General features: G+C 41.1%; 2 protein-coding genes and 1 long non-coding RNA gene across 3 annotated transcripts in view; all 3 read left to right on the top strand.

The window, feature by feature from the left end:
* Positions 1-14,386, top strand: part of pign (phosphatidylinositol glycan anchor biosynthesis, class N) — a 277,518-nt gene that overhangs the window by 148,085 nt on the left and 115,047 nt on the right. The window lies entirely within an intron of this gene.
* LOC135740550 (uncharacterized) overlaps positions 1-14,386 on the top strand; it is a 68,681-nt gene that overhangs the window by 23,529 nt on the left and 30,766 nt on the right. The window lies entirely within an intron of this gene.
* LOC141281452 (uncharacterized) lies at positions 2,562-7,174 on the top strand. Its single transcript, XM_073813225.1, has 2 exons — positions 2,562-6,783; positions 7,052-7,174. The coding sequence occupies exon 1, from the start codon at positions 2,562-2,564 to the stop codon at positions 6,495-6,497; it is 3,936 nt and encodes a 1,311-aa protein (XP_073669326.1). The 3' UTR covers positions 6,498-6,783; positions 7,052-7,174.

Genomic DNA, 14,386 nt, shown 5'->3' with positions numbered 1-14,386 from the left:
TGAAGTGGCTCTCAAGGCGAAATGTTTACCACTGAACTGCAATGTTCATGTTTTTTTAAATGAGGGATGTTTATTCGAGCACATTGTTTAACATTGAGAGGCCGTGACTTTTGTTTTGTGTGCATGTGTGGCTTTCAGTAGTTTACTGTATGTGTTAATCCTTGTACTAAGGTCGTCATGCTGTAAGGTTTTTTTAGCGTTGAAATAAAAGAAAGAGGTGAATCTGTGATATCGGATTTTAATTGCTTCCTTTGAACCTGTGAAATTACTCAATATACTTATTCTATAGAGGTGCAATGTTTTGGCCACAATGTAGACTAGTTTGCAGAGTTAATAATATTTTCATATCTGTCGCTTTATTTTGCCTTGCGACTTACTTTAGTGTGTGTTCTGTACGTCTCACCAGAACTCATTTGTCTACATCTCTCTGTGGAAATGCATTTAATTTAGCAACTTGTAAATCAGTATGAACAGTTGAATGCATGATAGTGTTGTGCCGATAGACGATAGTATCGTGTATCGACGATCGTCCGACATATCGCCAATGGCAGGCTTTCATGGCGATAGTCATGACGATAGTTGGCGAATGGTTGTTATTATCATCATCATCATAGTTTTGCATGCTTTTCCTCGCATGAGGGTTTGTGCTTCACTTTACGCGGAGAGCTTGTAGAGAGAGAGTTCCTTCTTGCACGCAGATGCACTTAATGCGCGCGTCTCGGACTCGTTCTAGCACCTAAATCCAGCGCGTGGATGAGCAGCTACGCTCCCTCTGTCTCACATGCACGCGCTCTCGCATCTGTCCGAAGTCTAAACATAAACTGAAGTAGTAATCCTTATGTATTTGTGCGGTTTAATGCGTTTCATGCGAGCTGAGGCAAACTATTCCTTTTGTTTAAAATATAACCCGCTGCATATTGGCGCCACTCTCGCTTACGTGCAGATAGCTGCGCTCTGTCTGAACTTGAAGTCAGATAGTAATCCTGTTTATGATATGCTTTTCAAGGAGTTTTAGCAATACATCCCTCGTGTTTAAAATATGATTGTGTTCCGCTGGACCAGTGTGTTTAAAAAGGCACCTCTGAGAGCACCACTGCTTGACACGTGTAACCTTCTGCAACAGCACTAAACAAATGCATTTAATTATTTTGATGTGCGCTGCGTGTGTCTGCGCAGGTGCATGTTTTTACAGTCATTAAGTAATCGTGTTAAAAATCAGGATTATGATTTTTCCCATAATTGAGCAGCCCTATCTCTGAAATTTCCTTGCACTAGAGAGGTTGTTAGCGCGCAGAGGGTTAAAACCAGCGCGTGTCCTGTTCTCGCTCTCTGGCACGCAAAGAGCGTCTGGGCTTTAATGACGCACTCAGATTAATGGCATTAGTTTTAAGAAAGATGCATTCATGACGGTGTTGCTCTTGTTCTTTTTTCCACCAATCAAGTCTTGTCATAAATGAACAATTAAATAAATGAGTAAACTACTGCCCCGCCCCCCGATACTATCGTGTATCGCCGATCTCACAGGCTGACGATAGGACGATCTCAAAATGGGGCATATCGCCCAACACTAATGCATGATACTGTATAGGCAACACAATCTCACTACAATTAATTTACGAGGTGACTACTACTTATGAATTAAATTTATGAAATAAAATTTGCAATAAAAAAGTAGGTTTTCGCTGTATTGATGTTGGGTTTAAGGGTGGAGCTTTATTACTTCTTTTTTAATATGTTTTTGTACGATTCACATGGTACAAATTTATACAATTAGCCAACGCTATGTCATGGCAATTCATACGTATTTTTTGAGTTCATTCGTACATTTTTGTATGATTTGCTTTTTGGTTGTTTTTTGTTTTTTATGATTGTTTGGAAGTTTCTCCTCTGTCCAATTGCCACGCCCATTTTGCTTTTCAGTTTCCCATGCAGCTCACCACACCTGTAATTAATTGGCCTCAATCAGCCACAGGCTTTATCAGACAGCACCTGTGCACAGCCCCTGCCCTTCGTTCATGCTACATGGAGGATTTTTGTGTGGTGCTGCTGAAAGATTGTGTGCCTTGTGTGCGTTATTGAGTTATGTAAGTTTCCTTTAAGTTAATTATGAGAAGTGAGCATTAATCTTTCATTACTTTCAGTTTGTCTGTTTAAATGTAGATTAAACGGTTTAATTTGGTTTATTCATGTGACTTTCTGTTGTAATTGTAAGATTATGCATTTGAGTATTTATAGGTTAATTATGGGGCTGACAATATTTCTGTATTGACTTTGTTTGTAGCTAATTTCTGAATTCTGAGTTCTTGTATATATGTTTGATTTCCTTCAGTTGTATTGTGGCCTTATGTAATTAATTGTATTCTATATCCTTTGTCTCCTAGAAACCACACACAGACACGCATACAAATACTTGCCTCATAAATAAAACACTCTGTAATTAAAGTGACTGGACTGGATTGTTCTTACCGACACCTCCACTGGTCTCAAGCCAGCCACCTACCATCCCTCTTAAACCTCCTTTTCATGGTCCTTCGAGCCGGATTCGAACCAGCGACCTAAGGATGGCCGGGGGATCGCCTACACTCCTCCTCCGAGCAGAGGTAGGTCGAGGTAGGTTGCTGCTAAAGGTAGTTGAAGTGACCCTACGTAATGGAAACAAGTCCTTAGACACGTATGCCATATTAGATGATGGATCAGAACGTACGATCCTTCTGCATCCTGCAGCCCAGAAACTTCAGTTGATAGGAGAGTCTGAGAGCCTGAAGCTGAGGACAGTGAGACAGGATGTCCAGACTCTAAACGGTGCCACTGTGTCCTTCACCCTCATTCCAAAGGCCCATCCAAAGAAAACCTATGCCATCAGGCATGCTTTCACTGCAGATCAGCTTTCCTTATCTGAACATTCTCATCCTGTGAAATCCCTCCAGCGGCGCTACCCTCATCTCAGGCAGATTCCCTTGAAGCAGCATAATAATATAAGACCCCTCCTACTCATAGGAGCTGATCATACCCACCTGATCACTCCAACACTGCCTGTAAAGTTAGGCCCCCCTGGAGCCCCAGCAGCTATCAAAACCCGTCTTGGCTGGACGTTACAGGGCCCTGCTAGAGATATTGTCAGCTCTCCCTCTACAAAGTGTCACTATATCTCCTTTAAATGTCCACCTGATGACATTCACCACAATGTGCAAAAACTGTGGCAGCTGGACACAGTACCTTTGAGGAACACAAAATTGGTTGTCCGCTCTAAACAGGACAGAGATGCACTTAACCAGCTGGAGACTCAAACCATTCGAATTCCTGTTGATGACGTCCTAAGGTATGCCACACCTCTCCTCCGAGCAGATCCCTGGCCCCCCTTAAAGGCCCCTAAGGAAGCAGTTATGTCCCGTCTTCGCAGTTGTGAGAGGAGACTGCTCCAAAATCCCTCACAGGCGGAAACCTATACGAGAGAGATCCAAAAGCTAGTTGATGTTGGGTATGTCAAGAAGTTGACTCTCTCTGAAGCAGCAGATGCCCCAGAGTCTTGGTATATACCTCATCACATTGTGCGTCATAATGGAAAGGACCGCATTGTATTTGATTGTTCTTTCTCCTATCAGAATCAATGTCTGAATTTACAATTGCTTCCTGGTCCAACCCTTGGGCCTTCCCTCCTTGGAGTTCTCCTTCGTTTCAGGCAGCACAAGATTGCCATCAGCGGTGACATTAAGTCCATGTTCCACCAGGTGCGCCTGCTACCCCAAGATAAACCCCTCCTGCGCTTCCTTTGGCGTGACCTAGAAATTAAATCCCCTCCAACTATATATGAATGGCAAGTAATCCCATTTGGCACCACCGCCAGCCCATGCTGTGCCATTTATGCCCTCCAGAGGATTGCCAAGGATGCACAGGCCGATGAGCGTGTTACCTATTCCATACAACACTGTTTCTATGTGGATAATTGCCTTCAAAGTCTCCCCACATCAGATGAAGCTAAGGACCTCCTTCACTCCCTGCGTGCAACCCTCTCCTCTGGTGGCTTTGACATTAGACAATGGGCCAGTAATGACCCCAAGGTTATTTGTGATCTCCCTCCCGATGCTAGGTCAGACCAGGCAGAGCTCTGGCTGTCACACCATCCTTCTCTTGACCCCATGGAATCTACTTTAGGCCTTCATTGGAATTGCCATACAGACACCCTGAAATACAGGCATAGAGCCATTGAAGCTACTACTCCAACCATGCGTCACATCTACCGAGTACTTGCAAGCCAGTATGATCCTCTTGGTTACATCCTCCCCTACACAACAAGAGCCAAGATAATTGTCCAGCACCTGTGGGCAAAGGCGAGAGAATGGGATGACCCAAACCTTCCCCACAACATCCTAGAAGCCTGGCTTTCCTGGGAAAGAGAACTCCCTAATCTCTCCTCAATAGTACTCCCCCGTTGTTTTATACATTGGACAGCAGACAACCCCTCAGCCATCCTAGACCTGCACATCTTCTGCGATGCGTCAGAGCAGTCTTATGGCGCAGTCGCCTATATGCGCACTGAATATGATCAACAGGTGAATGTATCCTTCCTAATGGCGAGGTCCCGTGTTGCGCCCAAAAAACAACTCTCTATCCCTCGACTTGAACTATGCGCAGCCCTGATTGGAGCTCAACTGTTCAACCTCCTCCAAACCGAGCTCACCCTCAAAATCAGACGGGCTACTTTATGGAGTGACTCTACCACAGTCCTCTATTGGCTTCTCTCAGACTCATGCCGCTATAAGGTCTTTGTTGGAACCAGGGTGGCTGAAATCCAGGAACTCACCAAAGGCCAGGAATGGCGCTATGTGGATTCCCTGAACAACCCAGCTGATGATCTGACTAGAGGAAAGCATCTATCTGAGCTAAGTGAGCCTTGCAGGTGGAACCAAGGACCTGCCTTCCTCCTGCAACCCCCTGACCTGTGGCCAACTAACCCCACAATAGATCAAGCTGAAGATCCCATAGAGTTACGTAAGCCCAGTTTCTGTGGTGCCGTATTTCTTAACCAAAAGCCCTCCATCTCTGACCCTACCCAATTCACCACCTTTCAGGATCTCCTTGACTCTACCGCTGCCTCCTATCATGGGTTGACAGAGCCTCCTGCAACACCACCATCAGCAGCAACCTACCTCGATGCAGAGATTGCCATCCTAAGACAGGCCCAGGTGGATTCCTTTGGAAATGATCTAGCATGTCTTCAGTCTCACAAACCCCTTCCACATTCCAGTCGTCTTCTCTCTCTTGCTCCAGAACTGGATTCAATGTCAGGTCTCATTCGAGTAGGCGGAAGGTTACGACAAAGCAATGACCTACCCCCTGATGTTATACATCCAGTTGTCCTAGACCCTGCCCATCCAATTACAAAACTTATAATTAAAGATTGTGATGACCACCTACATCATCCTGGGCCAGAGAGGCTATTCGCTGAGCTAAGAAGGAAATTCTGGATCCTGAGGGGTCGTGAGGCTGTCAGGAAACATCAGCACAGGTGTACTAAGTGCCAGCAGTCCCGTGCCAAACCCCTTATTCCCCTAATGGCCGATCTTCCTCCTGCTCGCCTACGCCTCTGTAAACCTCCCTTTTATTCCACCGGGATAGATTGTTTTGGGCCCTACACTGTGAAAGTTGGACGACGGAGTGAGAAAAGGTGGGGAATTATCTTTAAATGCCTGACAACTAGGTGTGTACATCTAGATCTACTTAGTCACATGAATGCAGATTCCTTTTTAATGGCACTAAGGCGCTTTATAGCGCGCAGAGGCAAACCTTTCGAGCTGCTCTCCGACAGGGGTACCAACTTTATCGGGGGCAACAGAGAGCTACAGGAAGTCTACCAATCCCTGACCTCTGACCTCCAGGCACTCCTGGCTAAACAGAGAATCTCCTTCAAGTTTAATCCCCCCCACGCACCCCACTTCGGTGGGACGTGGGAGCGTGAAATTCGTTCCATCAAGATTGCCCTACAGACCACCCTAGGTGCCCAAGCAGTCACTGAAGAGGTGTTACGCACTGTGATGATTGAAATTGAAGGTATCCTCAATTCAAAGCCCCTTGGTTATGTCTCTTCTGACATTGCAGATCCTGATCCGGTGACTCCTAACCTGTTGCTCATGGGGCGGCATGACTCTTCCCTCCCCTTAGTAACGTATCCTGACTCTGAGCTAAGCAGTCGCCGTCAATGGCGTCACAGTCAGATTCTTTCTGATCACTTTTGGTCCCACTTCATTAGAAATTATCTGCCTTCTCTCCAGTCTAGACAGAAGTGGTACACTGATAATCCTAACATTCAAATAAATACTGTTGTTCTCATCCTTGACCCTCAGCTCCCCCGATCTCTCTGGCCAGTAGGGAAAGTGATTTCCCTTCATCTTGGTAAAGATGGTCGTTGTAGAGTTGCAGATGTCCAGGTGGGGGACAAACGGTACACAAGACCCGTTGCCCGCCTCATCCCACTCCCTGCCCTACCTGAACCCCCATGACTCTCCAGTCCAGCAAATTTGCAAGGCAAATTTGGGGGCGGCTGTTTGGAAGTTTCTCCTCTGTCCAATTGCCACGCCCATTTTGCTTTTCAGTTTCCCATGCAGCTCACCACACCTGTAATTAATTGGCCTCAATCAGCCACAGGCTTTATCAGACAGCACCTGTGCACAGCCCCTGCCCTTCGTTCATGCTACATGGAGGATTTTTGTGTGGTGCTGCTGAAAGATTGTGTGCCTTGTGTGCGTTATTGAGTTATGTAAGTTTCCTTTAAGTTAATTATGAGAAGTGAGCATTAATCTTTCATTACTTTCAGTTTGTCTGTTTAAATGTAGATTAAACGGTTTAATTTGGTTTATTCATGTGACTTTCTGTTGTAATTGTAAGATTATGCATTTGAGTATTTATAGGTTAATTATGGGGCTGACAATATTTCTGTATTGACTTTGTTTGTAGCTAATTTCTGAATTCTGAGTTCTTGTATATATGTTTGATTTCCTTCAGTTGTATTGTGGCCTTATGTAATTAATTGTATTCTATATCCTTTGTCTCCTAGAAACCACACACAGACACGCATACAAATACTTGCCTCATAAATAAAACACTCTGTAATTAAAGTGACTGGACTGGATTGTTCTTACCGACACCTCCACTGGTCTCAAGCCAGCCACCTACCATCCCTCTTAAACCTCCTTTTCAATGATAACGGTATGTTTTTGTACGATTTACTTTGTACAAATTCTCGTAAGATCAGGCTGAATTTAGCCCTCTGGTAAAATTGTCACAAATTCCAGTGAAATTAGGCTGGCATAGAGAATTTCCAATTGATATTTGCAATTTTTGCAACCCTGATACCAAAATCTGTGACTATTACACTGAATAGAGTGTAAAGCCTAATTTATTTCGATATTTTTCAAGCAATAAACATTAATTAAGCATAATTAAAACTACAGAGTGAAACTGTAAAAATATTCTGTAGAAATTACAGCATTACTGGCAGCTGGTTGCCAGTAACTTACTGTAGATTTTACATTTATGTTATTTTCTCGCAACAGTTTGTTCAAAGTTAAATGAACATTTCAGTCTTTATCTTCTACAGTAAGTTACTGGCAACCAGTTGCATAATTACAGCTAATTTTTAACTTAAAGGGGTCATAGCGTGAAAATTTGACGTTTTCTATGTTTATACTAAGTGCTATATTTGGGTCTCCAGTGCTTCTATCAACCCAGAAAACGTGAAAAAGAACAACCCAGTAACTTTGTTTTGGTAAACCATTCTCTGCAAGCATTTGAAAAATTACGTTGTTTAGATTTCGCTTGTTTTGTGACGCAAGTAGCAAGTCCAATTACAATAATGCCTGTAATAATCTGTACTATCCAACCACAGCACTGGCATTTAGTGCAGAGAGAAAGAGAGAGGGACAAAAAATTAAAGGCAGCATAATTGAGTTTCAATATCAACAAACCACCTTATCTTGCGATCAGTGTTTGTATTTTTAATTCTTTAATTTCTAAATCCATCTAAATAGAATCATATAACATACTTACCTTTTCTAAAGAAACACTGCAAGCCCTTTGACCTTTTCATACCCTTTTGCCTCCCACAGCTGTTTCCATCTCGTGAAAAACCAGTAACGATTTCAATTCGGGTTTTTGCTCTTTGCTTATCCGGACTGTTTTTGACGTTGTTGTTTCAAAAAATGTCTTTCGAGTTCAGCAGGAAAGTTTATTTGCTGCTGTTTGCCTGCCAATTGTGAACGTGCTAACGATGTATAATGTCTGCGCAAACAGGGTGCGCAGTGGTATGCAAAAATATGTTGTCAGAGGAAAAGTAAAAATTGCATCCTTCCAATTATTTTATTTGGTCCGTCTGCAATAATTGGTTATACATTTATAATATATAATATATTGGTTATATCTTACAGAGGCATATTTAGACAACTTAACATAGTGATTGCTATCAGGATGTGAGGAAACTTTTATCCAACATGACTAAAAATGTTTTTGAAACAAATCAGCTACACTGCCTTTAAAGCGTAACTAAACCCCTGGTCAGAGACTGACTGACGGAGATAGAGGGGAAGAACTGAGCTCGTACCAAGGGTGTGGTTAGATCGTAACAAGGTTGTGGTGAGCTTGAACCTGCTTACGTAGTGTCGTACCACGGTACCACAATATCCAATATGAAAATTCAACACCATATATTGTAGCATTGAAACACTTTTCACCCAAATGTCAAAAAAGTTCAATGAACAGCACTAATAAAGCCCCATTCTTACAGGTCATTAACTTAAAAAAGTTGGTTTAGGGTTTAATTTCTCTTTAAATAAACAATATGCAAGAATTTGTAACAGAATTTGTTCATGTGGGATGGGGCCTCGTATAAGCTATGTTTAGGGGATGCTGTGTCACTTCCTGGACCACGTAGTGTTCCTTAGTTTGAGTTCAGCCAATTCTTTGTCCTAATGTGTCTTACATAAACTATCATAACAGAGTGTCTCCGGGCTACAGACAGAGTGCATCTGCCCAGCCCGTGTCAAGCAGCATAATGCATTCAGCACACAGTTTTTTAGCCAGAAGCAATGATTAGAGTGGAGATACTTTTATTATCAATCAGTGCAGATTTTAGTTTGTCTCCCACTGCTTCTTAAGGCCCCGCTCCTGATGGTTTTGTAATGATAATCTTATCTAACACATTTGCCTGAATATTCTGTTACATATCAAATTCAGCCATTCTCTCATCGTTCCAGTGGCCCCAAAGAAAATAAAGTCATTTGTGCTTTCAGCAATTATTGATTGGCCCCAAGCTCCAAAAGTACTGCCCATTATAGTTATGCTATCCTGGTGTTAAATTGAGTTTTAAACATATACATAAATATCACTTTGCAGCCGTACACAAACGCGGATAAGTCCGGTTGATCAATGGCCTGGCCATTGCCACCACTTCCATAAACGTGTTTAATCTGCTATCTATTTTGGGTCCATGGTTATGAGTGTATTAGGTTATTGTTAAGGTATTTGTGAGTTTTTATCACCCCTTATGCTTGCAAGCACTTTTAAATGAACAAATATCTGATCGTTTTTGTTCACTTTGCCAACACTAAATTGAATCTGGAAATATGCAAATGTGTGATCCATCGTAGTGACAGAAAAAATATTGTAATTTATAGACGTCCCCTTATTCTCTCTCAAGAAGTGCATTACTCTTTGATTCACAAACAAGCTTGCTATGACTTTGAAAGTGCTTCGGAAAATCAATAAGGTTCTGATCGCAGCTCGTACCATAAGTCCTCTTCATCACAGCCAACCTTTAGCCCTGGGCCGTTGGATCTGGCTTTGGGTTCCTCTGGCTCCTTTGCGTAGCGGGTCTGTGTGCACTGACCAGCTAAATATAAACCAGGTCAGAACCAAACAACTCTTGCTTGTAGGCAGCGATGTGGTCACTTTGTATCATAAGACGACAGGCCACAGTGGAGCCCGTGTCTCAGGTGGAACCGTGGTTGAACGATGCTGTGGTGCCCAGGGGAACATGTCAAAGTCTGCAGAGAAGGAGGGCAGTACAGTGCCTGGGGCTGGTCCTCATCAACAGAGGGACTTCTTTGGATAGAGAGCCAAACGCACCGGGCAGCGCAATCCCTAGGCTAATAAATAATATGGGTTTTTAATAATGAATTAATAATTACACACGCACTTCATCTTTGTTGACTGAGGTGTACAAATTAATGCAATCTTGACAAGCTCTTGTGCTTTCAGTGGAGCGGGTGCCATAGGCAGTTTTGGAGCCTTTAAGCCTGTCTTGGCATGATAAGCCTGGGTTGGCACATGGGCAGTATGATGTGGAAAACACATAAGAGGGTCATTCGAAAGAATTTCATCAGAAGGCTTGTTGTGGATGGGATGGTGACTCTAGAGTTGCAAAAGTTTTTTCAAACTGTGACTTGCATATAATAGTTGGTCTGCAGACTTTTTTACCATAACTGGAGTATGTGTAAAGTGTTTGGTTTGTTCAGAGTGTTTGTTTAGTAGTTTACAGAGTTTACTTTTGATATAGTTGCTATGCTATAGGGATGCTCCGATCGATCGGCCGCCGATCGGTATCGGCCGATAATGGCATTAAATGACTCGATCGGTGCTCGCTAAATCTGCCGATCTCATAAATCGATCTTTCTGTTTACTTTTGTCATTAAAAGGATCCTGAATGCGGCTGCAATTAAAGACATTTTTTACGTAGCGCGAGCATTTTTACAACCCGTTGCTCATGTGCGGCATGCAGATTTTTTATGTCTCTCTTTGCCTTTACAGAGATATGCATATTTTCTATGAGGACGCGCTCCGGTCAACAGCGCGAGGCGTCTTCACATCCCCATCAAAAAGTAGTGTTTAATTAATGCAAATATAGAACAGATAAAAATGTGATAATAACATTAAATGCACTGTAAGTAGCTTTAGGTACATACACTATGCAATTAAATTGTATTTGTGAATATTCGTAAATACTTTAGCTAATATAAACTAACAATGAGCAATGTAGTATTTCAGCTTGAATTAATCTTAGTTAATGCCATTGCAATGGTCATGTTAGTTTATTGTGCATTATATGTTAAAAGTTACAATGTTTGATTTTAAAATTAATATTAGTATATGATGAAGTTAACCTAAACTAAGATTAAAAATGTAGAAAAAGTGTAGAAACTCATTGTTCAGTGGTGTGAATGGTTCATTGTTTGCTCATGTTAGCTAATGCATGTTTATAAACACACTCTTATTTTAACATGTTACTTCATCTGCCAAATACGTCATAAAAATAATCTAAAATAATGAAATAGAAATTGTTCATAATTGTTTTCAACATACCTAAAAATTTTGTTACAAATTATATTAATCTCGTACATAATAATTTAGGAGTGTAATATATCATGATATTTTGTTTGTCAATACTATATAGATTTTCCAAAATCAATATTTTCAAAATAAAATTCATGTAAATTCATGCGCCACACATTTTTTTTGCTATGGTTTGCATGGTGGTTTGTTCTCAATGACAGCTTTCCTAAAATGATATTCCTAAAATAGAAAATTTATTACAATATAGCATCCAGTATTGCAATGCACCACACCACATCGAAACCCTTGTATCGTGATACGTATATAATATCAATTATATTAAAATATTGGCTCCTAAATAGGCAATCTTTTTTTCTTGCATTGTTTTCGATTATTAAGTAATGTACAATAGAACATATAACAGTCTAATTCTGACTTATTATAATTATTCCGTCTTATTCCCTGTTTAATGTGTCCTGGCCAAACAGTTAATCTCTATAAACAGTCTATGTCCTTTATATGTGCAAACTGCTAATATGTGTGGGATGCTGAAATTTAAACATGTCCAGGCGATCGAAAGACAAGACAGTGTTGCAGTATAAAGGTTACAGTCATATTTAGTTGTTGACTAGGAGATGTGGAATGGCACTCTCTTAATGAACCCTCCAGAGAGCCCGACTCAGTCGCAGCAGGTTGAGTCCGTGCCGGGAGAACGGCTGAAATTAGTTATTTTTCCAAATAACCTCTGATGAAAGCTTGTGTCTGACCGCCTGTCTTGTCAACAGCTTTTCAAGGGAACAAACCAATTAGATAAAGCTGCATCTTACCATGGAGAGAGAACGAAGGGCGAAATGAGAAACTGTTTAAGAATTAGAGTGATTTTTTGCTTTCTTTTATGACACAACAATAACTTTGTAATTCTTCACCTAAAATGCCTTTTCATCAGCCTAACATTTCTAAACACGGTTATTTCTAACAGTTCTACACCAGCATGGTCTGTTATGTTACAGTCACAAATTTCTGCCAGTACGGATATCTCAGTGTGGATAGTTAACTGTGTTTGACTGTGCTGGTGAATACCTGTAGTGATGTACTATAGTGACTCATGCAGTTGTCAAGGTAACTCAGTTGTTTCTCAGTAGTTACTGGGGCAATACCTTCTACTGTACGTAATATGTCCTGTATGTACCATTTAGGTACAGATATGGTACCAATATGTTCCTTTGTGGTGGCAATATGCACACTTTGGTCCAGTATGCATATCTGTGATACTAATATGAATTCTTTATATGCAAAGGTGTGCATTTTGAAAGGGGACTACAGTTAGTTTTTTTCTAAATGATCCTCCTTTTGTTCAGTTTTACATAGAATAGATTAATTATAGTTTTATTATTGAAAATTTGCTTCATATATATAAAAAAATATATGGTAATAAATGCGTATAGACAAGACAAATCCAAACAAACAGAGAGTTATAATTAAAGTTTATGAGGATTAGACAACTTTACAGCCTTTTTTACACTTATGGCAAGGCTGTACGAAAATTTATGAGTATTATCTTTTACAGAATATCGTATTTGTTCACTCCGGTCTATTTAAACAATTTTCCCTTTAATGTAACGAATGCCAAGCATTCGTCTGTTGAAACAGACTCACATTTGAAACAAATGTCATTTCCTTTGTGAATACTGATTGCGCGGCTACTTCAATTAACTGCAGTGATATAAAACATTTCTCCACTTTTTAGTGAAAAGGTACAGTAAGACATCCGAGAAGCTATCTATTCCTACAAAAGCCAAGTGCCTTTTTTAATGTTACATGACATTTCTAACCCAATCTCGGCTCTCTGAAGCATCATCAGGAAGAGGTAGCGTAATGTTTAATTCCATTTAACTTATGACTTCATGAGGCACTGAAATAATTGCATATATTTGTCTCCTGATGGTTGTATACCATAAGTAATCAAGCATATTTATTCGGCTCATTTACCCCTGGGACACGGCGAGAACAAAGGTGAGGGGCCTAGTTGAAATGGAAGCCCTGAACTCAATCTACACCGGTCCACAGAACCATGCCATTAGCCTGGCCTTTCCAACCCCCAATATTAATGACACAGGAATGGTTTACATATTAATGAATCAGTGTAGTTTTTAATATGCTGGGTGGTGAATCAACCACCAAGCTTTGAATGCTTTTCATCTCTCTTGTAATGTGCTTTAAAATATTGTATGTGCACAAGGAGACTCATCTTGCGTCTCTGATCCGTGCTCTTCATTAGATGCTGGGTTATTTTATGGTTTTAGCCAAATCCTCTTAATTCACACACAAACAAAAATCGCAGGCTTGTCGTGAGCCGGGCTTCATATGTGGCTTCTTGGGATGGCTGCATTTCTAATCACCCAGATTTAATCTTGATTGGTACAATAATTAGAAAAATTCCCTTCGGCCTCCTCGCGACTTGCCCTCGGTGGAATTTGCTTCAATTAAAACAAAGACGAGACGTCCAACAGGGGAAATAAATCAAGGTTCGTGGGAGGATATGAACCGCGCTCTCTTTCAAGGATAGTGTAATGGTACCAAACTTCTTTTAGGATTTAAAAGGTAAATTGGTCTTGAGGCCAAGCGTGAGCTGCTGGGATCAAACCGTATATATTTCCTCATTACGCTGATTGAGAGATTATCCCCTGCTGGGTCCAGAAGAACATTAATAGAACCACGGACGGCATCTTCGCTAAGTTGTGCGGATTCTGTTTTGTTGTGTGCTTGTTAGCGGTGCTTGTTAGGGCTAGGATCACTACTGCTTTTGCTCATGCTTGCTTATGTTAGAGGTTAGAGTTTATTTGAAATCCAGCTCTGAAAATTGGGCTTCGACATGCAATTTTCATCGTTAGACCTGCAGATATGACTGATATCTGAATGATATGATAGAGGTGTAGTATTACATTTCCTTTTTAAACCTGGGCCAGTTAGCAACCATGTAGCAAGGTGTTAAAAACATGGTTAGTTCCCTTTTGATATCGATTGGTCAATAGCTGTGCTTTTTTTTACAATAATGGCTGCTGCACCT

Source organism: Paramisgurnus dabryanus, chromosome 22 (genome assembly GCF_030506205.2).
Source record: "Paramisgurnus dabryanus chromosome 22, PD_genome_1.1, whole genome shotgun sequence".
In the NCBI taxonomy this organism is placed as follows: Eukaryota; Metazoa; Chordata; class Actinopteri; order Cypriniformes; family Cobitidae; genus Paramisgurnus; species Paramisgurnus dabryanus.
This window is presented reverse-complemented; position numbering and strand designations above follow the sequence as displayed.

Bases quoted from the DNA above. Each gene is read 5' to 3' on its own strand.
- LOC141281452 (XM_073813225.1), top strand. From the start codon at position 2,562: ATGGCCGGGGGATCGCCTACACTCCTCCTCCGAGCAGAGGTAGGTCGA.